The following is a 23,246-nucleotide window of genomic DNA, read 5'->3' on the forward strand; positions in this document are numbered from 1 at the left end:
TGGCCAATCAGCTGATTGATAAGTACTGTATATAAAGGCCAAGGCTTTGGAGAACAGCACAAATTAACAGCGCACTGTTGATAATCTCCTCATTGGTGGCAAAATGTTTTCAAGTAAATTGCCACGGTCAGAGAACAACTCAGCCCAAAGAAATCATTCACTGTTACAACTCATTATTGCTATCCAGTGATCGGTAATTCAATATGTTTTTCAAAAGAACTGAACTAAACTGTGATGCCTTCTAGAGTTGAATAGTCCAACTTTACACTTGCTGCTGACTGTTAAATATATAGAATGGGTAAGCTCCTGGAGGGGTAATGATGGAATTGTATTTGAGCTTGTACCATACAAAAGGAATGAAGATGAAGAGAAAGCATTAATACCTTAAACCTTTTCTCCAAGAGCTTTGCAAGTCTATGAAGAATTTTACCATTGCACAGAAACTTTCTTCCATGCTTTCCTTTCTAGTCTTATTGTGCAAGAAGTATGTAGGGTAGATTTGCAATGATGAAACAGTTGAGATCCCAAGATCCACAGATGGCTTAGAAAATTAGATTCAATAGATCAGATAATTTGTGTGCTAATTACATGCAAGTGATAACCACACAAGTTGACAGTTACTAAAAACTCAGCCAGGTTCTTAGCAAATTGGCTTACATGTGATTCTAGTCCCATTATATAATTATTTTCAGAGAAGAAAAATGTGCAGCCAATGTAATCTTATCTATGTAATTCATTTTGGTCCAAAAAGGGTAAGCTTCCTGTTTAAAATGTGAGATGGTTTGTTCACGTGGCAACTGTGAGCACCATGCGAGTGAGAAAGTGTGCTCCCAGTAATTCAGCTACTCATCAGGTGAAAGCTGTGGAAAGAAAAAAGAGGGACTGCAGTCCTTTCCTACCTTACACCAGGCAAAACCGCAGTCAGGATTTCATCCCAACCTTTGCTTTTCTCTTTCAGCTGGAACCACCTGCACTACACAGCGTAAGTGTGCATCTTTCCTTCACATTGTTCCCGAGTGGCCCTGTGAGAGGTAGGATTTTGTGTGTGAAATGCTGAGCGCCGATTTAACTCTCTATTTCTCGGTCCAGCAGGGTGGAGAAAAGGAAAATGATGGACCCCCTGAACTCACTGAAGGAAAAGTATCTACGCCCAAACCCACTTCTGTTCCACCCTCAGGTACACTGAGTTACCATCTGAATGTTTCTTAAGAAATTTTGTTGAAACATTAGTCTTCTTTGACGTGTTAATGTTATCTGGAGTGGATCAGTGTAACAATAGTAATTGGAGAGTATCTTTATTGAAAAAGTATTTTTTTTTACTTATGCTAAATAAGAAACAGATATACTTTTAAAGACTAGTGAATGTTGTTTCATGTTTCACTATACTTTCTACTGCCTTAAGCATTAAATTTTATATTCATCATTATTGTTTTCCATAATTGTAAAACCAGGCATTCCCCAAATCTGAAACCCCAGACCTCTTAAAGGATGTTGTATTTTTATGTTCTATGCACAATAGTACAACTGATTCCTGCAGCTTATGAATTTGCCTGATCTCAGCCTTCAGGGGAATGTTGGCTTTCTACAAACTACTTCAGCGCTCATGAGAAAGAGAGAGGGAAGATATCCAGATCTTGCTCACAATGCCATCCTGACTGGAAAGTGCACAGTATGTTATAGGGTTGGGGGTCCACTCTGTTGGACCATCAGCCTGAACTCTGAGACGGTTTCTTATCTATGGGGACTTTCAAGAGCTAATAAGTCTATTGCTATAATTCAAGTACCTTATTCTGACAGGTGCTGCTTTTTTTTAAACCTGAGGAAATTACCCTCTTTCAGTGAGATCTCCTGAGTTCAGCTGGCACTTTAAATTGTATTTTTTTTTATCTTAACGCGTAGCACATATACTTAAAATTCCTTATTCTTTTCCCAGCTCCAATAAATAACCCAGAGGAGCTTTTTGTAAAGAAGGAGCAAGAGACCAGGTTTCACAGCTAAACTTAGTCCGTTCATTGTTCTGCCTCCCGGTCTGTCGTTTTAATAACTTCCCTTGATTTTAGTGGAGGGCTCTGCTGACAGAAGGGTCCTGTCTGGCAGGAACATCCTGTGTTTGTGTGGCTTAGAATGGAGTGCACACAGGGAGTGATCAGATACGGACGCAGGCAAGAGAGGCAGGGCTCACAGCAATTGTGAGAAAGGAGAGGTCCGGGAAAGAGGTAAACAGCTGTGGGCTGCCTCCATTGTAATCCGAGTCTGACAGAAGTGAAACAGATGTGGAAAATCACCAAGAGCAGTTTTCTCTCCCTCTCCACTTTCTCATATTTGTTATCTCTGCTGGCCCTGGAATGGCAGCTTGGCGTAGTCTCTGAGCAATGAGTTACGTGGTCTGGCATCCAAACTGCATGAGTGAAGCACCCAAGCATGTGGTTGGTGGTAAACCATATTTATTCTAACATTTTTCTAATTTTAGAACTCCTTGTTTTTTTCAAAGCCCTTCACACCATTACTTCTCCCTATCTCTCCGTCCACATTCTGTGCTATAAATCGCCAATCTCTGTTTGTATCTAACTCTTGTCGCAACTGTATTCCTGATTTTCTCTTTGATCCTTTAGCTGCCAGGAGTTTGGGCTCTGGAATTCCACAGCCAGCCTTCTCCTGCTCCAATGCTTCTAACTGTCACCTCTATTAGATGCTCCTTTAAATTGCCTCTTTAACAATGTATCCTAATATTAAGTTTCAGATGGTCAGATTTTATCTTTTTACTGTACCGAAGATGGTATATAAATGCAATATGCTGGTGCTGCATTTTCTAATGGGCGAACCCACCACGTTAATACTGAGCCACATAGACCAGCAAGATATCAGATTTAATTTCTGTTGGTCCTGAGTCAACGACAACAATATATTAATATGGCAGCCTTAAAACTGTAAAATAATCCAAGGAGCTTCACAGAGAAGTATGAAATAATATTTGATGCACAACCACAAATGGGGCTGTTAGGGCAGGTGATCAAATGCTTGATCTATGAGATGAGTATGTTTGAGCTAGAGAGTTAGAAATATAGGGTGAGATTTCCAGAGCTTAAGGCCTTGGCAGCTAAAACACCGCTTCCAATAGTGCTCTGAGTAAATAAGTACTTGATCAGTAGCACGCATAGTTTGGAAGACTTTAGATTAGGAGCGAATGAACAGGGATGAAGCTGTTGAGGGATATGGAACAAAAATGATGGTGACTTTAAAACCAAGGAGTAACTTACCCTCAACCAATACCTGGAACATTCCTGAATCAGAGGGGAGAAACTCTTCCAGGTTCCTGCTCCTGATCTTATCTGGGTAACAGGGATAAAAGAAAGACTTTGGTGTTTGGTCAGTGTGATGTCACATGGCCAGTGTAACTCCAAAGCGTAAAACTACTTGAAAGAAAACCATGAAAGCCCAGGGGTAAAATCATATATGTGGTTTCTTTTCTTTGGTGAGGCACACAGTCATGACATGGTGGTGTAATAACGTATGCCATTCACATACTTTTACATATAACTCATAATGAATTATGTAAACATCAAATAATGCTTAAACAAACATATTTACAATATTACTAAATATTACTGAAGTATTAAAACCACAACACTCCTTCCTGCTTAGCTATAAACTCCAACTCAATATAGAATGTATTTTATATATATGCTGTATATGATTCATAACTACATTTATTATCACACCTTTTCTCTGGATATTTTGGCAGCCCGAGCAGTGCGTGGGAAACTGCTCGATCTGCTGATCTATCCCATGCCACCAGACAAAGCTTCAAGCTAATGCTTTCATCTTGACCATCACCAACTCTGGATGACCGGCATGTAGCTCCTCCAACACCTTAGTTCTCAGCTTAGATGGAACAACTCTCTGTCCCCACATAAGGATGTCAAGGGCAAGCTCATCCTGGTGCTGGTTAAAATGGAGGAACTGGAACTTGTACTGCACATTCCATCCATTTTGGGCTGCCAAGTAGATCCGAGACAGTGTGGAGTCTTTTCTCTTTCCCTATGGATCATCTCTGCTCCAAAAGAGATCCACTCGATTTGCATTAGGGAGAATACGTCAAGAGGAGTATCCTCTTTCGTAAACTTTCTCAGCTATTTCCTTTTCCAAGGGTAAACAGGACAATCCACCAGCAGTTCCATGATTAGTTGAATTTGATCTTGTAATTGTGTCTTCCAATAACCTGAGACCATCTCTGCATTTGTGCTACTGCTGTTAGTTGAATAGCATTCTGTGGATTGAAAATGGACACTCGTAGCTGATGATCAGTAATGAGGGTAAACTCTCTCCCACACAAGTACCGGTTGAAATGTTTTGCACCCCAAACCAGACTCAATACCTCTCTGTCAATCTGTGCATAATTTTTCTTTGCAGCCGTTAAGTGAATGTGATGCAAAGGTTATGGGGTGTTCCCTCATACTTCCATCACTCATAACATGTGACATGACTGCACCTATACCCCCCATAAAGTGAGCCATCCCGGGCAAGCTTCATTGGACAATGTGGATCATAATGTGTGAGTACAGTGGCTGATGTCACCATTTACCTTGCTTTTTGGAAGGCCACCTCACTCTGCTATGTCCATTGCTATTTCTTCCATATCTGTAGTAATGAGTTCATAGGGGTAGAGCACAGTAGCCAGGTTTGTCAGGAACCTGTTATAGTAATAGACAAATCCTATAAACGACCACAACTGTTACACGTCCTTTGGTCTTGGGACATCCACCACTGCCTGAATTTTCCCAGCACATTAGTGTAATCCTTGTGCACCAATGATGTGACCACAGTAAGTGACGATCGCTTTAAAGAATTCACACTTCCCGCATTGTGCTCTGAGCCCATAATCTTCTAATGTTTTTAACTCTGTCTTAAGACTTCAGTCATGTTCCTTGTATCTTCACTGGTAACAATGATGTCATCCAAGTATCTCTAAATGCATGGACAGCCTTGCAGCACCTGGCCCATAGCTTTCTGCCAGAGTTCAGGTGCAGATGCTCCAACAAAAATAAGCCTATTATGGTGATAAAGTCCTTTGTGAGTATTTATGATGAGAAACACTTTGGACTCTTCTTCCTCTCCATCTGTAGGTAGGCCTCAGCTAAGTCCACTTTGCTTAAGTATTTCCCTCCTGAAAAGTTTGTAAAGATATCCTCTATCCTGGGTAGAGGGCATTGATCTACTTTCAGTACTGGGTTGATGGTGTCCTTAAAATCTCCACAGATCCTCCAGAACTATCCTTCTTGACTACTGGAAACACTCAGCCTTGGAAAGAATTCCTTCAGCCTCCATGCAGTCCAGCTCAATGGCTACTTTATCAACATGGTATAAGGAACTGGATGGGCTTTGTAAAACTGGCATGTGCCATTTTCATTTAACACTGCGTTACCCTTGTCTTGTTTGAGTTTTCCAATGCCATCCCTAAATACTGCTGTGGCATCATCCAACACCTTTCTTAGTTTGTGTTCAATTGACTCAGTTGCAGGGGATCTGGCATGAAAATGGTGAATGGATCTCTAATCAAATTGTAGTTGTCTCAGCCAATCACAGCTCCACAATGCTGGCCATCCTGCTTTACCACATACTAGCCCAATGTGGCTTGTTGGTTGTTGTGTTTCACTGTAATGAATGTCATTCCCTCAGGAATTATCCTTTCTGCAGAATAACTTCTTAGCTGGATATCTGCAGCCTTCAGTTCAGTATCTTTGAAATCCTATTCAAACTCATTTTGTGGAAGGGCTAAAACAGCTGAGCCTGTGTCCAATTCTGTTTTAATTGTTTTGCCATTCATTTCTGGTGTAAGCCTTATTGCTTGTGTATTGTTAGTTTTCACAATGTAAATCTCAGGGCTACTTAGTCCTTTGTCATTCTCAACATCATCAGATTTTTCATCAACAGCATGCAGATTAGTGCTCTTTTAAAACTGCAACTTTGATTTTTTATCTCTTTCTCATACTTGTGCAGTCCATTTATTTTTGTCTGCCTGGCATGCTCTGGTACGTGTCCTTCTTTGTTGCATTTTCTGTAAGTTTTGCTTTTAAACCTGCGTTGGCTTGGTGCGAGCCCCTGCCACAACGGTAACACAATATGTTTGGCCAGGCAGTTTTCTGTATAGAAGTTGTGATTTTGTTCAAACTCACTTTCATTCCTGACTACAACTCAATTGTCTGCTGTTTCCATTGATACAGCAATTACAACTGCTCTTTCCAATGAGAGTTCTGCTTCAGCTAGGAGCCATTTTGAATGCTTTCTTGTAAGATTCCACACACTAAACAATCCCTTAGTGCATCATTAAATCCATCACTGAACTGACAATGCTCAGACAATACCTTAATTTCAGCTACATAAGCTGAAATGGACTATCCTTCCTTTTGATTCCACTTATGAAACCTAAAGCACTCTGCAATCAACAATGGATTTGGTTCTAAATGTTTCTGCATTACTTTCACGATATCGGTGAAGCTCATTTCAGCTGGTTTGGTTAGAGCAGTCAAACTTATAAACAAACTGTGTCTTTCCACCCAGTGTACTCAGCAAAACTGACACTTGCCTGTCATTGGCTATTTCATTTGCTTCAAATTACTGCTCAATTTGGTTAGTACACAATATCTAGTTATCTCTTGTGCAATCAAATGTGTCTATTTTTCCGATGTAGCCAGCCATTTTTGTTTTTTTCTTTGTGACTATTATCACCCAGTACTCACTGTTTATGAATCTGAATATCGTCCATTTTCAGCCTTTATTTAAACTCAATTGTCTCTCTCCTTTTTTGGAGAAACCATGGGCTGCATGGTTTTTTTATTCAAATGATCCTCTTAGCTTGCAAAGAAAGCAGCTGCACTTTTTTTTAAAACTCTGCTGCCTCGCTGTGCTTCAACAGATAGATAGTTGTCTTAGATTCTTTTTAAAACTGCTATTTTCACCACTGCTATGTTCTGTAACCACAAAACATAAAACTAATTGAAAGAAAAACGTGTGCCTAGGGATAAGCTCGTGTACTTAAAGTACTGTGCTAAAGTCTTAGGTATGTATACAAGTGGCCTAAGGTAGAAGGAGTCAATTTTAGAAAACCTAGCACATTTATTTTTCAACATAGTCCCCTCCTACATTTACACACTTAGTCCAGCGGTCATGGAACATATGGATCTTGGACCTCCAGAAAGTGCATGATTGATAATTTTGTGGCCTAAGGTAGAAGGAGATGAGTTATACAGCTCTCGTTACATGCACATGCAGTTCAACTCTTTGAGTGATGATGCAGAAAGTTTGAAGTTAATAGCATCTCCTTCTACCTTAGGTCACAAACTTATCAATCACCCCTGGTGAGTTATTAACTTCAAACTTTCTGCATAATCACTCAAAGATTTGAACTGCATGTGCATGTAACGAGAGCTGTATAACTCATCTCCTTCTAGCTTAGGCCACAAACTTATCAATCACCCCTGCTGTGGACACTTTCTGGAGGTCCAAGATCCGTATGCTCCACGACCACTGGAGTAAATGTGTGAATGTAGGAGGGAACTATATTGAAAAAATAAATGGGTTAGGTTTCCTAAAATTGACTCCTTCTACCTTAGGCCATGAACTTATCAATCACCCCTCTTATACCGCTCGGGTACCTAAGAATTTTGCACCAATACTGCAGTTATTTTATGTATTGAATTGATATGTGAGTGATGATAAACCTGATTCAAATATGGGTCTCTGTTGTTAACTGAGAGAGGGAAGGGGCAAGAAGAGGGGAAACATAGTTGGGAAGCGTGTTAGCACGTGGCCAAGTGGTTAAGGCTTTGGGCTGGCGATCTGAAGGTCGTTAGTTCGAGCCTCAGCCGAGGCAGCGTGTGTGTCCTTGAGCAAGGCACTTAACCACACACTGCTCCTGCACGTTTACAGCCCAGTGGCGACGGTTGGTGCAGTATGGACAAGACAAGGCAAAAGAGGGAGAGAGGGAGTGCAAGAGGGAGTGGAGTGTGGGAGAAATTCTGTAATAATCAATGAATTAATTGTCTACAATCAAGTTACCTTGCCTGGTGTCTCAGGGCTGGATGTGTCTGCACCTGTGCCACCCTTCTCAGCCACTTGTCCCTCACAGCTCCTGCGGTGTTCCAGCCTCACCGTTCCCAGCATCCTTTGCTCCTGCCAAATATACAAACTCACTCTCCTCTCCACATTAACAAATACAGAGTTGTGCAAAAGCCTTAGGCACTTTAGCTATATATATACCGGTATGTGCCTAAGACATTTGCACGGTACCGTAGTTTCTTTTTTTGTAAGCCATGCACTTATAACGTGGTGGCATAATGATGTGTGCCATTTGTTTTACTTCATAAATTTCATGAGTTAGTTGTAATACTTCTATCTTGTTTGTGGTCAGGTAATGGACTGTCTTGTATTCCATTTTCTGTTCTGCTCCTGATCACTGTTATTACATACTTCAAATGTTTCTGTCTTCGTTTGTACATTAAATATCCACGCCGAACTTGGCTGATGCAATTACAGTAAAGAACTCCTTACACTAGGTGGAAAATCAGAGTCGGGTTCCTTCTACATGTGAACTTCAGTAGCTATTTATTTGGTCCTCCATTGTAAGTTCTACTAGCCTTTGATTAGAGTTGAATAGGTGTGTGATTCCAGTTCAAGCAATGAAGTGGAAACCACATGCCACATTTAGAGGGGGGAAGCAGCATCACGATAGGTGGTTGGGGGAGCAGTATTTGAGAGCTCAGTGACACTCTGCATTACGTTGGCCAATTGGACATCAAGTCAGGTAAAACGTTATCTATCCATACCAGTGCAGAGTGCTTAGCCATTAAATAATCAAGGGTTGTTGCTGATGTCTGTAGCATGAATACCAGATGGCGCTTGCAAACTCCTGAATCAGGTTGACACGTGAATTAGTTTTCCTGGCTCCTTTAATTAAATGTACTTTTGAAGGTTATTATATTGTCTAGTGTCACTCTAAGTTGAATATGTGGTCATGTCTCACCTGGATGCCATTAAAATGAGCCTTCAGAGGGATTTTACTGCCTTGTTGGCGAAGTGGGAAGCAGCAGCTATTGCTTTCTAGGGATTTTCCATAAATGTTCCTCTGTAAAATGTGCTCTGATGCTATGTTAGAAATTCATCTGGCATTAGGGAGGCTCTAAAATTCTGCATGCAACATAGGGAAGAAGCTGAAAGTAGTCTCTCCACTACCAGAAGATGAAGTTATAAGGAACTTTTTCATAACTTTTTTCACTGAAGAGAAACAAAGTTAATGTTTTCATTCGGAAAGGACTGAGTCAGAGTGAAAACAATTAGTTTTAATTTCTTTTGCCCTATCTAACCCCTTCCAGTTCTGAGAAAGTATCTTCGACCTGAAGCATTAACTGTTTTCTCTTTACACAGATGCTATATGACCTGCTGAGTGTTTCCAGCATTTTCTGATTTTATTTTAAATTTCCAGCATCTGCAATTTTTAAAATATTCATTGTTTTCTTTCTTTTTTTTTTGCCTTACTACTAACTTCAGAATGCAGCAGATTCTGGAATAATTAACATCTGGTATATAAGTGGAGCCAGAATATCAAAGAGCCTCCAAGTCGAAGAGGTCTGGAGTTGCAAGAGAGATAAGCAATTCTACCTAGCGTACAGAAATTGTAATTTGACATAATTAATGTTTTATCCTAAAGAAATTTGATGGCATTGTCAAGCACACCAAGCCTTTGTCAATGATTAAGTGTAGACAAAATACTGGCAGCACTGGAGACACTTCCACTTTTGAATTCATTTTCACCTCATCTGCTGTAACCCTCATATATGAAACAAAGGTGACCTTCTGTGATACCACTCTCCAAATTACATTCAGGGAACCCCAGCATGTAGCCATTCTTTGCAGAGGGCCCTAGAGTATCAGACTGCTTCATCATACCTTGCAGTGCCTATCATCACAGCTACGTTCAACACTTCCTCACTAAGCACATGCCTCTGCCGTTGTGGACCAGAGGGATCAGAGCATCAGAGGCACAACAAAAGGAGTCATTTGAGATCTGGTAAAGGAGAAGAAGAAATTAAAGGAAACTTCGTGAGTGAAAAGGTGAAAGAAGATGGTATGTTTTGGAACAGGAAGCAATTCTCACAGGAGAATTGGTTAAGATTCAGTGCTGGGACCGCAGCTGTTTACAATATACATTAATGATTTAGATGAAGGGATTAAAAGTAACATTAGCAAATTTGCTGATGACACAAAGCTGGGTGGCAGTGTGAAATGTCAGGAGGATGTTATGAGAATGCAGGGTGACTTGGACAGGCGAGGTGAGTGGGCAAATGTATGGCAGATGCAGTTTAATGTGGATAAATGTGAGGTTATCCACTTTGGTGGCAAGAACAGGAAGGCAGATTACTATCTAAATGGAGTCAAGTTAGGAAAAGAGGAAGTACAATGAGATCTAGGTGTTCTTGTACATCAGTCAATGAAAGCACGCATGCAGGTACAGCAGGAGGTGAGAAAGCTAATGGCATGCTGGCCTTTATAACAAAAGGAATTGAGTATAGGAGTAAAGAGGTTCTTCTGCAGCTGTACAGGGCCCTGGTGAGATCCCACCTGGAGTATTGTGTGCAGTTTTGGTCTCCAAATTTGAGGAAGGACATTCTTGCTATTGAGGGAGTGCAGCGTAGGTTCACAAGGTTAATTCCCGGAATGGCGGGACTGTCATATGTTGAAAGATTGGAGCGACTGGGCTTGTATACACTGGAATTTAGAAGGATGAGAGGGGATCTCATTGAAACATATGAGATTATTAAGGGATTGGACACACTGGAGGCAGGAAGCATGTTCCCGCTGATGGGTGAGTCCAGAACTAGAGGCCACAGTTTAAGAATAAGGGGTAGGCCATTTAGAACAGAGATGCGGAAAAACTTTTTCACCCAGAGAGTGGTGGATATGTGGAATGCTCTGCCCCAGAAGACAGAGGAGGCCAAGTCTCTGGATGCATTCAAGAGAGAGTTAGATAGAGCTCTTATAGATAGAGGGGTCAAGGGATATGGGGAGAGGGCAGGAACAGGGTACTGATTGTGTATGATCAGCCATGATCACAGTGAATGGCAGTGCTGGCTAGAAGGGCTGAATGGCCTACTCCTGAACCTATTGTCTATTGTTTATTGTACCTGAAAAGAAGGAGGAAACAGATCCCTGGGAAGAAAGCAACACGGATAAACTTTGGATTGATTTACAACACAGACATAATGGGTTAGATGTTTCCTTGTGTGCTTAAAATATCCTTCAGAGCACTGGCTTACATTCCCTTCTATAATCCAGAAGAAATGAAAGCAAATTGTAGAACCTTCAAGTTCAAGTTTATTGCGAGTCAACCATACATGTGCATACACCTAGATGAAACATTGTTCTTCTGGGGCCAAGGTGCAAAGTATATAAAGTCACACACAGCACATGTAGTTATGATACATCACAATGCTGTAGCAAAATAATATTAGCGCAAGTCCCTGAGTGCGTGAAATATTGTTCTGGAGCCACATTTCTGTAAGAATAAGCACAGAGCAGTTCCTCATCTCACTCGATTCAGTTGCAGATGTAGGTAATCCAGTTTGTCTTCTGGGGAGCAAACATTGGAGAGCAGTATTGATGGGAGAGCCGGCCACAGGAGTTAGCCTTATAATCTAGTACAGATTACAGTGTGCTTGCTGGGCTTCTGTTTTCTCTCACACTGCTTCCGGTGCCTGCTTCCCTGGGTGGCTGTAATTGGCAATGCTGCCAACTTTGTCCATGTTGTACCTCAAGGCTATGCAGCTCTTCTGGTGTCAATCTTGCTAATGAACTGGACTTAGAGTATTTTGTATTATTAATGTCCTTACAGTGTCTTGCAAACATAAGAAAATATGTAAGATAAACATTTGCACCTTCTAAGATTGACTAACTGAGAATAGTTATATCAGCGAAGAAAAATAACTGCAACTGAGTAATCAGTGCTGATCAGTTTTCCCGCTTTATTTGGAGTGTTTGAAACTTGCAATTAGAATGAAGCAAGGGCTTGTTGTTGTTACATTTCCCAGATTCTGGCCGTAGCCCCTTCTGAAAGTAGACACAAAAATTACCGTGTTTGTTATTTCTTGAGCAGCAAAGTGTATTTAGTCTTTTCTCTGTGCTTAAAGTATTTTGCTGGAAAAAAAAATAATGAAACAAAGGAAATCTCAAAGAAGACTCTATGTTTCCACAAATGCCACTTCATCACACTGCATGTTGATCGAATAAGAACTTTTAAACAATTTTGTGGCATTGTATTCCCTGGAGCCCGTTTAATAGCTGTACAGCAAGCAAAAGGTCTGAGGAAGGTTACTCATATTTGTACTGTAGAAAATATAATAGTTGATATATGGCTTCCTACAGTTTTCCTGCTGTTTGGAGATGATGTCATGTGCAGATCTATAAGGGAAGTGCTTAGCTTCTCGGCTATTGTGCATTCTAAGCAGGCTATTCAATTCAAAAGGCAGCACACTTAAAGCTTGATCCACACTCTCACAATTCAGTTCTCAAAAGGGGGTAATGTTTAATTTCCCTGCTCCTTGATGTTTGTTTCCCCACCACTTCCCTTCCAATTTTATCATTAATAGTGACCCAAGCATGTTTTCTTGCACAAACTACTTAGTAGACGCAGCTGTTGAAGGAGATCACTTTAGCTTGAACATAACCCTTGGTTTATAGCTTACTTCTTTTTCTGTGAAATTACTCCACTACATCACTTTCCTATTTTCTTGTAAGTAGGACATTTTTGCTGAGGGGTTGGTTGTTCAAAATCGATCCTCAAGGTGCAGAAGTCAGCTCGCAGTGGTGTAGTCCCTCACTGTTCCAGTAACTTGGCTTTCAGAGCTGTCCACAGTATATGTGCGGTTTGCAGGTTCTCCCTGTGACTGCCCAGGTGCTCTAGTTTCATCCACATCTCAAAGACAGGCTGATCGGTATGTTTACCAAATGCAAAATTTCCTCTAGTGCAGTTGAGAGAGAATTGGTTGCAGAGTGGTAAGTGAGGGAATAGGGTTTCCCTGAAGTTCAAAGTTTATTACAAAACTATGTATATATCAACATACGCTACCCTGATATTCATATTTGTGGGGGGCATTCACAGTTAAAAAAGAAATACAATAGAATTAATGACATACAAAGGCAGGCAAACGATTAGTGTGCAAAAGAAGACAAACTGTGCAGATCATAGACTCAGTGGTTGAATGTCTTCCTCCTTTGTCATAAGAAAATACTAGACCATAGTATTGCCAGAGAAATGGTTTCATTTGTGTCATACTAATAATAGGGATTGATTATAATTTCTGCTTCTATCCATTAGATTACATGCCAGACAGGCCACAAGCTAATCTTCCATTTGGCCCATTTTCCTACAATATCCAATATTTTTCACATTATTACCTGGGCTTTACATAAACATCTTTATCTGGGCTGTGGGTATATATCTTTGTGCTAAATGTCTTTGTCTTCATTTGGACAAAGGTTTGCATCATTACTTGGGTTAAGATTCTACACCATTAATTCTACACCATTAATTCTACACCATTAATTCTACATGTTCAAGGTTTATGACTCCACACCTTCATCTGGGTTACAGTTTTGCATCTTCACCCTGGTTAGAGTTTTCACCTTCATTTGAACTGTGGTTCTACATCCTCATGAGTACTCATCTGGATCTTTACTCGGGCTATAATTCTACACCTTTAGTTTGAGCTATAACCCAATATTCTTAATTAGTCTAAGTTCTATCTCTTTGATTTGGCTTTGGTATTGTGTTTTTATTGGGGTTAACATTCTCAGCTTTAATTGTGCTCTGTACCTTCATGTGGGTTAAGGCACTATGCCTTTACGAGGTCTACATTCTCAAAATCTAGTTCTACAATGGTTAAGGTTCATCTTGGGCTCAATGACTTTACTTTTATTTAGACTAATATTCTATTGTTTCCATTTAGGCCGAGGTTCCACAGTTTTATTTGAGCTTAACTTCCACTTTATAATTCTACATCCTGTTCCCCATCCCACCTCACTCAGCTCTCGCACGACAGACCCACGCATCTTAAAGGAAAACAACAAGGACCAGGAACTTTGGCCAGTCCCTGCATAAGGATTATTTCACATCCTGTCGATACTCCAGCTAATGCCGTGATCTTTCCTTCTACATTCACTACTTAAAGTAAATCTGTGAATCTTTGTAGAACTTGCAATCTTGTACCTCTTCACTACTTTTAAAAGATCTTCTATCAAGGTGGGAATTCAAATGCTGTCATGCTTGTGACTCAGACACTTAAGAATGAAAACCAGTCTCATGAGTGTTCTCTGCACTTCCTCCAGAAGCTGAAGCTCTCAAATGAGTGGACACAAAGTCTGGATGTAACCTTGTAAGTTGGAACAGGTGCAAGGGAGGGACTCAGGGAGGATCCACATCCAAACCCTTTCTGACATTCTCCAGTTGATTCTAACACCCTTATCTTAGTGCTAATTCTATTTATTTTAAAAATCAGTCCTCGCAGTAAAACGCAACATTCTCTGTACGGCTTGTACAAACTATTCTCAGCTGTTATCTTAATTTCCATTTGCTTTACTTTGGATGAAAGTCAAGAAGTGACTGTTCATTGCAGCCCTGTTTGATGATGGATTTGTCTGTGCCAGCCTAAGACTGTCAACAAACCAAGTGTGTAATCTGAGTGAAACAGTTTCTTAAAGAGGGGCAGTGTGTTCCTTTAAGTGCCAGTCATCAGAGCCTGGAAGGTATTTGTTTCTACTCTTGTCACTCATTTAATCACCTTTGTGTAAAAAGAAATGAAGCTACTTTCCAGTGGGGAAGGGGTAATTTACATCTACTCAACTGGGATAGGAAGTGTGAAAGCCTCATTGAAACCTAACGAATGTTGAAAGGCCTCAGTAGAGTGGATATGGAAAGGATGTTTCCTATGGTGGGGGAGTCTAAGACCTGAGGATACAGCCTCTAAATCTTTTAGAACAGAGATGAGGAGGAATTCCTTCAGCTAGAGAGTGGTGAATCTGTGGAATTCATTGCCAGCTGGGGAGAACAAGTCATTGCTTAAGGCACAGGTCGATAGATTCTTGATTAGTCAGGGCATGAAAGGTTACAGGGAGAAGGCAGGAGATTGGGGCTGAGGAGAAAGTGGATCAGCCATGATGAGAAAGTGGATCAGCAGACTCGATGGGCCAAATGGACTAATTCTGCTCCTATATCATATGGTCTTAAAATCAGAAAGATCATACTCGTGAATCTATAAGTTAGTTTGGCCTTGGTGGCAGCCTCACCTAAATATGAAGATGATGTACTTCAGCTCTATGATAAAACCCACTGTCTTTTTCAGATAACAGCAGAGAGATTGACCTGTTAACATTTACCACCCACTCAGTCCCAGCAACAATTACTTGCTCATTCATCTCACAAGATGTTGCACTTCAAACTAGAAACTGATTCAAAGGATCAGAAATTATACTCGGTGGCCGCTTCATTAGGTACCTCCTGAGTACTCAGAGTGGCCACTGAGGTTGATAGATTCTTGATTAGTTAGGGCATGCATGTTTGTGGTCTTCTGATGTTATAGCCCATCCACTTCAAGATTCGACATTCAACACATCACCGTTTCAACGCGTGGTTATTTGAGTTACTTTCACCTCCTGTCAGCTTGAGCTCGTCTGGCCAACGTCCTCTGACCTCTCTCATTAACAGGGCATCTGTGCCCACAGAAATGCCGCTCGCTAGATGCTTTTTTTTTTTGCTTTCCTCGCCATTCTCTGTAAACTCTAAAGACACTTGTGCGTGGAAATCCCAGGAGATCAGCTTGTGGGATACTCCAGCCACCCCATCTGGTACTCACAATTATTCCGCAGTCAAAATCACCTAGATCGCATTTCTTCCCCCATTCTGAAGTTTGGTCTGAGCAACAACTGAACCTCTTGACCATATCTCCGTGCTGTTATGCATTGAGTTGCTGCCTAATGGTTTCCTGATTAGATACTTGTATTAGTGAGCAGGTGTACAGATGTTTCTAATAAAGTGTGCACTGTGTATATAATGTATTGATCAAACGGGTGTTTTTAATTTTCTTCTTAAAGGTATCCAGAAAGGACTGGATTGGGCAATTTCCATGAAGTTGCCTTGGATCCATTAGTTATGACACAGCTAATAAAATCTGCCAACATTAGATTTCATTAATTAAAATACTATAAATTGCTTTTTTATGGGTAAGTTTGTATCTTCTGTCTTCCTTTCAAAAAAGTAGGAGTTTCCCCATTTCTCTCTTCAATTATCTGGCTCTGATTTGAAGGCTGTGTCTCCTTGAATTCCTTCAATTAGTCTCTGGTATCAGTCAACTTGCTTATAAGAAATGATATTTTTTTTTAGAAAACTTAAAACACTATTCAGCCCATCATGTATATCATAGTCGACAGAGTGTTCGCCAGCCTCTTCACCACTGCCAGCAGCAGGCTTGTGGTCCTCCTGTTGGAGTGCACATCCAAGTACAGTTTCATTATGTCGAGGGTTTCTCCCTCAACCTCCTTTACAGGTAGTAAATTCCAAGAACCCATCACCCTCTGGGTTCAAGAATCAATCTCATCTCTCCATTAATTCTTCTACCAGTTACATCAAACTTTCCCACCACCCAGCCTCTAGGTAACCTTCCACCTCAACGGCCCTCGGCTCCAGTTGGGCAAATAGCCCCCCGGCCCTCTTGCGTCTCTCACAAAAACCAGGACCCAGCCCTAGGCCAGAACACCGAATTTTGCGTCATGTATTGTGGAATGCACCGGGGAAGATGTGCAAGAGGTAGTCAGTTGCCTCAGAGGCACTACTGAATTCTAAACGTGCCCCAAGACCAAAGTGGTTCTTGGCGTGCAGCACAGTGCCGCAACCCCTTTTAACTGCACGGAAAACAAAATTCTTCGTGTCTTCTGGGCCTTGAAGGAATGTGACTTCAAGTAGTGGTCGGGACCAGCAAGGCTAATGAACAGTATTAAAGATATAGTTCTGGGTTAGTTCTTCAGGCAGTTCAAACAAATGTGTTTAAAGTGAAGACAGCTATCTAATTTTACGTTGCAAACAGTATGAGAAAGACTGGAAATTGGGGTTAAAAATACTGAAGTTCTCTCACTGTGAACATGTCTACGTGGCTTATTTTGATTCCCATGTTCATATAAGTGGAAGTGGTAAACCAGCATCTTATCAAATTAATCAAGCATCTTGAAGTACTTTGCAAAATAATTACTTCTAGAAATGCAGTAAGCACTGGTATTCAGGACTTGTAGAAAAATTACATCGCCTAGGAAGCCATTCAGCCCTTCGTGTATGTGCCAGTCAGAAAAGAAATACTTAATCCCAGTTTCAGCATGAAGTCGTAGCCCTCCAGTTTACACCTTTTCAACGACACGTTTAAGCACCAATTAAAGGTGATGAGATTTCTGCTTCCAGCATCTTTCCATACTGTGAGTTCTAGACTCTGACTATACTATGGATGTCCTTCAGTTATACCTTTAACGCAACTGCTTGTTCATCGTACGAATTGTATTTAATCATATTCCATTAAGTAGGACCAGACGCCACTTTAATTCTTCTTCTAACTTTTTGCCTCTCATTAATACTTTTGCCTTCTACCTTCCAAAACTGCTTCAGGATATTTTCTCAGTATGCCACGCCTTGTCAGACTTGCTCAAATTCTCCAACAGCACGAGCAAACTTAGCCACAAGGATGTTGGTCCCAGCCCTACAGGAGTGCTTTGCGGTGTGAGTACAGCCTTCCCACATATCCATTGGCACTGCCCTTTATATTAACAGCAACTGGTAAACGGCAGGGAGAGTAATTTAGAGGTTACTAACTTTTAAGTTCTGCTTCTTTATGTTTTTCCTAACTCATTAAAACAAAGCCGCAGGAACACAATACTTTTTTTTTAACCTGTCAATGGAATCAAAATGAACTACTGCCTCTAGCTGTTTGCTCTACCCTCCAGAAAGTTTCGCAACTTGTCCGGTGATATCCTGGCACTAGCGGAGCAACATGCCGTTCTGGAAGTTCCTGTGCAAAAATGGGCCAGTGATTTCTCGCCTGCTTAGCTTTTTAATGTAGGCATCAGAGGACAAAACAAGACGTGCAGCAATACTGAAGCCTTCACCTCCTCAGTTGTCTCAAGAATGTCAATTAATTAAATTTCTTTTTCAAGTATGATTACTGTCATTATGTAAGCAACGCAGCAGCCAATTTGCCACAGTGAGTTCCACAGATATAAATAAATAACTGTGTGGGATAAAAGTTGGCCCGGGTACCAGGAGAATTTTGTTACTGTGAATAGTGCTGTGGGAATGTTTACATCCACTTGAATAGGCATATGGTTTAAAGTCTTTGCTGAAAGACGGCACCTCGGAAACAGCATTAGAGTGTCATGCCAAATTATGTGCTCGATGCCTGAAGTAGGGTTTAAACCCATAGCCTTCTGACTGAGAGCAGAGAGTGCTGCTGAGCCAAGGCTGACATGTGTGTCATGTGAGCAGGTTAAAAATTAATCCACCACTGCAGTCATTTCTAGTCACATATTTTCAACTTTCTTAGTCATTCCTTATTTTCTGAACCCTCTTTCGTGAGTTTTGTTTATTCCTTCTTTAATCTTCACTTTTGTTTGCAAACACTCCTTAAACAATTAAAGCAGTATTTATTTTCTGCATGATGTCTCATGAATAAAGACATTTTTTAACCAAGAGATTCCCATGACTCTTAATCGCAATCTGACATGTATGTATTCTATTGATTGTATAAATATACATAGGTATTTTGTTTGTACTGTTTTATACATCAGATAGGATGTAGAGCTGGCTAAATGCTTTACGTCTCTGGTTTAAAGAATGGGAAGTCAATTCTCGTTTCACAACATTGATCAATGGGTATTTACAGATAATTGAACAATCTCCTGACACTCACTATCTAAGAACACTTGAAGCATGGTTTTAAGCGGTGGGCGATACGAAGCTCTGTATGCACAGGAGACAGAACACTAAGAGCTGAGAGATCTTGACTCAGATCCAATGAATCAACCTGGTTCTAGGGAGAGATCCATACTGAAGATTTGCAACCGTCTCAAGGCAGCTTTATTTTAATTCTGATGTTTAATCAGCGTAGGCCCCCATCTGCTTCTAGGTAGGCATGAAGCAAGAGGGGCAAAGACCATCTTCCACTCTTCAGTTGATGCTGCTGAGAGCGGCAATCCAGTGCAGAACTAAACCTGGTTTATGAGGCAGGCTGCTGTCACGAGGGGTCACCTAGAAGAATATCGCGCAGACGCCAGGTTATCATCATATATGGGTCATGGTGTCAACAGTATCAATTGTCTAGATCTGAAAAGCAATTTCTTTCAGGAAGTGAATCCAGAATAAGAAGTTACTACCTTCAAATTAGAGCCAAACTATTTAGGAACGAAACTTTCACACAGTCAGCATTTGAGATGTGCATAATTTTGACTGAAGTGCCCTATTAGGGAAGCTCAACCAGAAATGGTAAGACTGTACTTGACAGACCTTTGTCCCCAAAGGGTATTGAACAATATGAAGAGAGGTAGGTAAATGGGACCAATCTGCGCATCATCCTTGAATGCAGTACATCAAATGGTTTGAGGAAATGAATGGCCTTTTCCTCTTTATGTTGGTATACCTGTTAAGGATAGCCCTAAACTGTTCTTTCCTTTGCCCTTTTTGGAAGCCTGGAAATTATGTCATGATCTTTTACAGATGGCTGCTATGGAAACCATGACAGAGAAGCTGGAGAGTTTTGGTACATTGAAAATGGACACCATGGGTGCTCTACAGCCTTCTCCCCACCATGGCTTCAACTTCCGATCGCCCCCGTCCACGCTGTCTGATGCCATACTCCGCAAAGGAAAGGAGCGTTACACGTGCAGGTTAGAGGCACCCAGCTACCAGAACTTCATCTTGTAGGTGGATTCACCCAACAGAAATGGCAGAGTTCCTAGCCACACCCTGCAGCACTCATCCGCGGCATCAGGTTTCGTACAGGATCACTTAGCGTGGATGGAAGCCATTTTGAACAGCAACTCCACAATCAGCATTAAGAATCTAATAACAACATCCTATTTTATCCTGCCCATATTCCCATCCATTTCCCCCTCTTGCCTGTACATGGGGGCAATTTTATAATGACCAACTAACATCCCAATCTGCACATTGCATCGAATTATCAAGACGGTGCAGATGATTCACCTATTCCACATTGATGTACATATTGCACATGTGTGTCCACCCATACTATGCCATTGCATCCTGTCAACATAGCATTTCTCCTTCGTGCCCTTAGCCAACTTGCCCCTAAATGAATCTGTCATTCCCCTCCACAAATCCACATGTTTGTGGGTTACACTGCAACTTCTTCCTTAGGATAGGATTTGCGAGGAATTGGAAAACCATGGGCCTAATTAGGGGCAGTTAGCATGGCTTTGTTGGGGCCAGATGTGTTTTACTAACTTGATTGAGTTTTTCAAGCAGATGACGAAGGTGATTGATGAAGGTGGAGCTGTGCACGTTGTTTGTAGGGATTTTGGTGAACTGTTTGACGAGGTCCCTCATGGGAGGTGTATCAAGAAGAATAAGGAGCATAGCACCCAGACTGAATTGGCTGTTGGGATTCAAAATCTGTCTACCCATAGAAGACAGAGCTTATGGTTGATGGGATGTATTCCAGCTGGAGGCCTGTGGCTAGTGGTCACAAAAATTGTATTGGGTCTCTGTTGTTTGTGATATATTAAAACTGACCTAAATGGCTAGATTAATAATTTTGCAGGTTATTACCTCAGATGCCGATCAAACTCTGATTATCTCTAGATTCTCCTGAAAAGGTGGCTCATGCTGTAGCTCATTGACATGACGCACAGCATAGGGCCAAGTTCTCTTGTTCGCCAACAGCACTCAGCTCCAATTCCTCACTATTTCAATGCTTCCATTGCCATCATAGTACATAGAACACTCCAACACAGTACAGGCCCTTCAGCCCACGATCTGCCAATTTTTTAACCTACTCCAGGATCAATCTAACCCTTCCCTCCTACATGGGCCTCCATTTTCCTGTCATCTATGTGCCTATCTTAGATCATGTAGTCAAATTGCTTGGCTGAGGCCCACTCTTGGATGAGCCACATTTCCCTTTTATGAAGCAATGAAAAGGTTAAAGCCTTTCACAGTCACCACTAACTGTGGACACTTAAAACTTTTTGAAACTGAAGTTACTAAAATCTCACTAAAATGAAACTCGTAGTAAGTCTTCTGCCAGGTTAAAGAAATGTAATTGTCCCCATTCACCCTGTCTCCAGTCATGAATACGACTTTAAGGCAATTACTTGGTTCATAGCATCCCGGGTGTATCCCTCAGTGGAAGTAAATCAACCACAGGTGTATTTGCATCTCATAAATTACAATGGACTCTTCTGGAAATGCTTGTCCAGTTTTAATTGTAATTTTCCTCTCCAGGTACTGTGGGAAGATCTTTCCAAGGTCTGCAAATCTTACTCGGCACCTCAGAACGCACACAGGGGAGCAGCCTTATAGGTAGGTATCAAAAACCCCTTTGCCTTCAAACAAGGGTTCCCAACCTTTTTAGGCCATGGACCCCTACGATTAACCAACAGACCCCAGGCTGGGAGCCCCTGCCTGAGAACAACTGAGCACAGCTTCCTATAAAGCAGTATCGTCCCAATGAGTCTCATACTGAAGCTCTTCCCAAACCTTAGCTTGAAAAGATATGGACTATGTTCTCAATCCAATCCGCTGCTCGCATTTGATCTGTGTGGATCCTGTGAGTATGCAAATAATTAAAATCAAAACATAATTATTAAATGTTGTTTATTAATTAAACCAAAACAAAAATTTCACACTGACTTGAAGTTCCTTCTCCCAGGCAGCTAATCAGATCGTCCCCCTTCGTCCCCCTACCCCCTCTATCTGTTAATGCAGTCACTGCACTGGAAACACTTCAAAATAAATTTTATAATGCTCTTTACATTATAAATAAATGCTGGTATTTATGTATTTATACATATTTTATTCTATAAATGCATTTTAACCTCTAACTTAATTTTATATAGTTCATTTTTGATGATCATTGAATGTTATTGTCTTTGTTGCATGTCGCACCAACACAGCACAGCAACTTCCTAATACATGTAAATGTATATGGCGAATAAAGTTGATTTAACTTGAAATGCATGAATCTACTGTTAAGTAATTTTAGAATGAAGTGAAAGAAAATAAAAACCCAAAAAATCATTTAGACTACATTTTGGTGAATCAGGAACTCAGTTTAAGCTAATGGATTCACCCTTGTACACCAGCCGTTCTTGGTGTCGAACTGAAGGGTTTTGTAGAAAGTGCTTCCACTCCCTCAGCTAGGTATGTTGTAAATTTTGCGTTATTCCAGTGGCAGAACAGGAAGGTTGAAGCTCCCAATGCATTTGCAAGTTCTGCTTTGCAGCGTAAAAATAATGTGCCAAACATCAGAGAGTAGATGGGCTATAGTTACCCACAAAACTACTGTCCGTCGTAGCTCAATCTGGCCCAACACAACAAATTCAGAAAATACTGTCAGCTCGTGGGGAGAAGTGCACTTCAAGATATTGTATCTGTCTCCTAGGAAGATGTCGGTTACAAAGTAAAAGAAGTTAGGCATTTCATCTTGATCTTTTCTGAACTTCAGCAAGAAATTTGCAAACAATTAAAATTGCCCTCAGGAGTTGTAGGCAACTACATTTACCCAGATTTACCTTGTTAGACTATTTCTTTGTAGATTAGCACAAAGACAAGTTTTTTAAATGGAGAGGCTTGGGTTCAGCTTAATTAGAAGTTAACAAATCACAGCCTCAAGTAAAGCCATCAAGGATCAACTTAAAATGTGTAAGCGGGCGTTCTGTAATGGTTGCATAAATAAATTCATTTCTTAGAATGAAAATGAGCCATTCTGATCATGTTTGGCCAGTGGTGAGTTTGGTAATTAAACTATTGATATTGCTATAAACTTCAGGGTTAGAGGAAGACAGAATCTGTGCTGATGTCTAATAGATCTGATTTGGAAACAATCTGTATGCTGTTACTGGTAATGATGGGAAGGGTTAAGAAGTTTGAAAGTCGGCTCAAGAAATTATACAATGGTAAGATTAACAATAAGCAAGGAAATGTTATT

The 23,246-nt window shown here is 40.8% G+C and overlaps 1 protein-coding gene across 11 annotated transcripts in view; it reads left to right on the top strand.

The window, feature by feature from the left end:
* The window catches only part of prdm16 (PR domain containing 16), a 716,934-nt gene that overhangs the window by 651,400 nt on the left and 42,288 nt on the right, over nucleotides 1-23,246 (top strand). For 6 of the 11 annotated variants that reach the window (XM_073032140.1, XM_073032144.1, XM_073032141.1 and 3 more), the window contains 4 exons: nucleotides 959-982; nucleotides 1,093-1,177; nucleotides 19,793-19,962; nucleotides 21,542-21,619. In XM_073032140.1, the coding sequence (XP_072888241.1) occupies nucleotides 959-982; nucleotides 1,093-1,177; nucleotides 19,793-19,962; nucleotides 21,542-21,619 (357 nt within the window). Of the gene's footprint in view, nucleotides 1-958; nucleotides 983-1,089; nucleotides 1,178-19,792; nucleotides 19,963-21,541; nucleotides 21,620-23,246 lie in introns of all 11 variants that reach the window. The other 5 variants (XM_073032143.1, XM_073032146.1, XM_073032148.1 and 2 more) reach the window with 2 other exon arrangements.

This window comes from Hemitrygon akajei, chromosome 29 (genome assembly GCF_048418815.1).
Source record: "Hemitrygon akajei chromosome 29, sHemAka1.3, whole genome shotgun sequence".
Classification (NCBI taxonomy): domain Eukaryota; kingdom Metazoa; phylum Chordata; class Chondrichthyes; order Myliobatiformes; family Dasyatidae; genus Hemitrygon; species Hemitrygon akajei.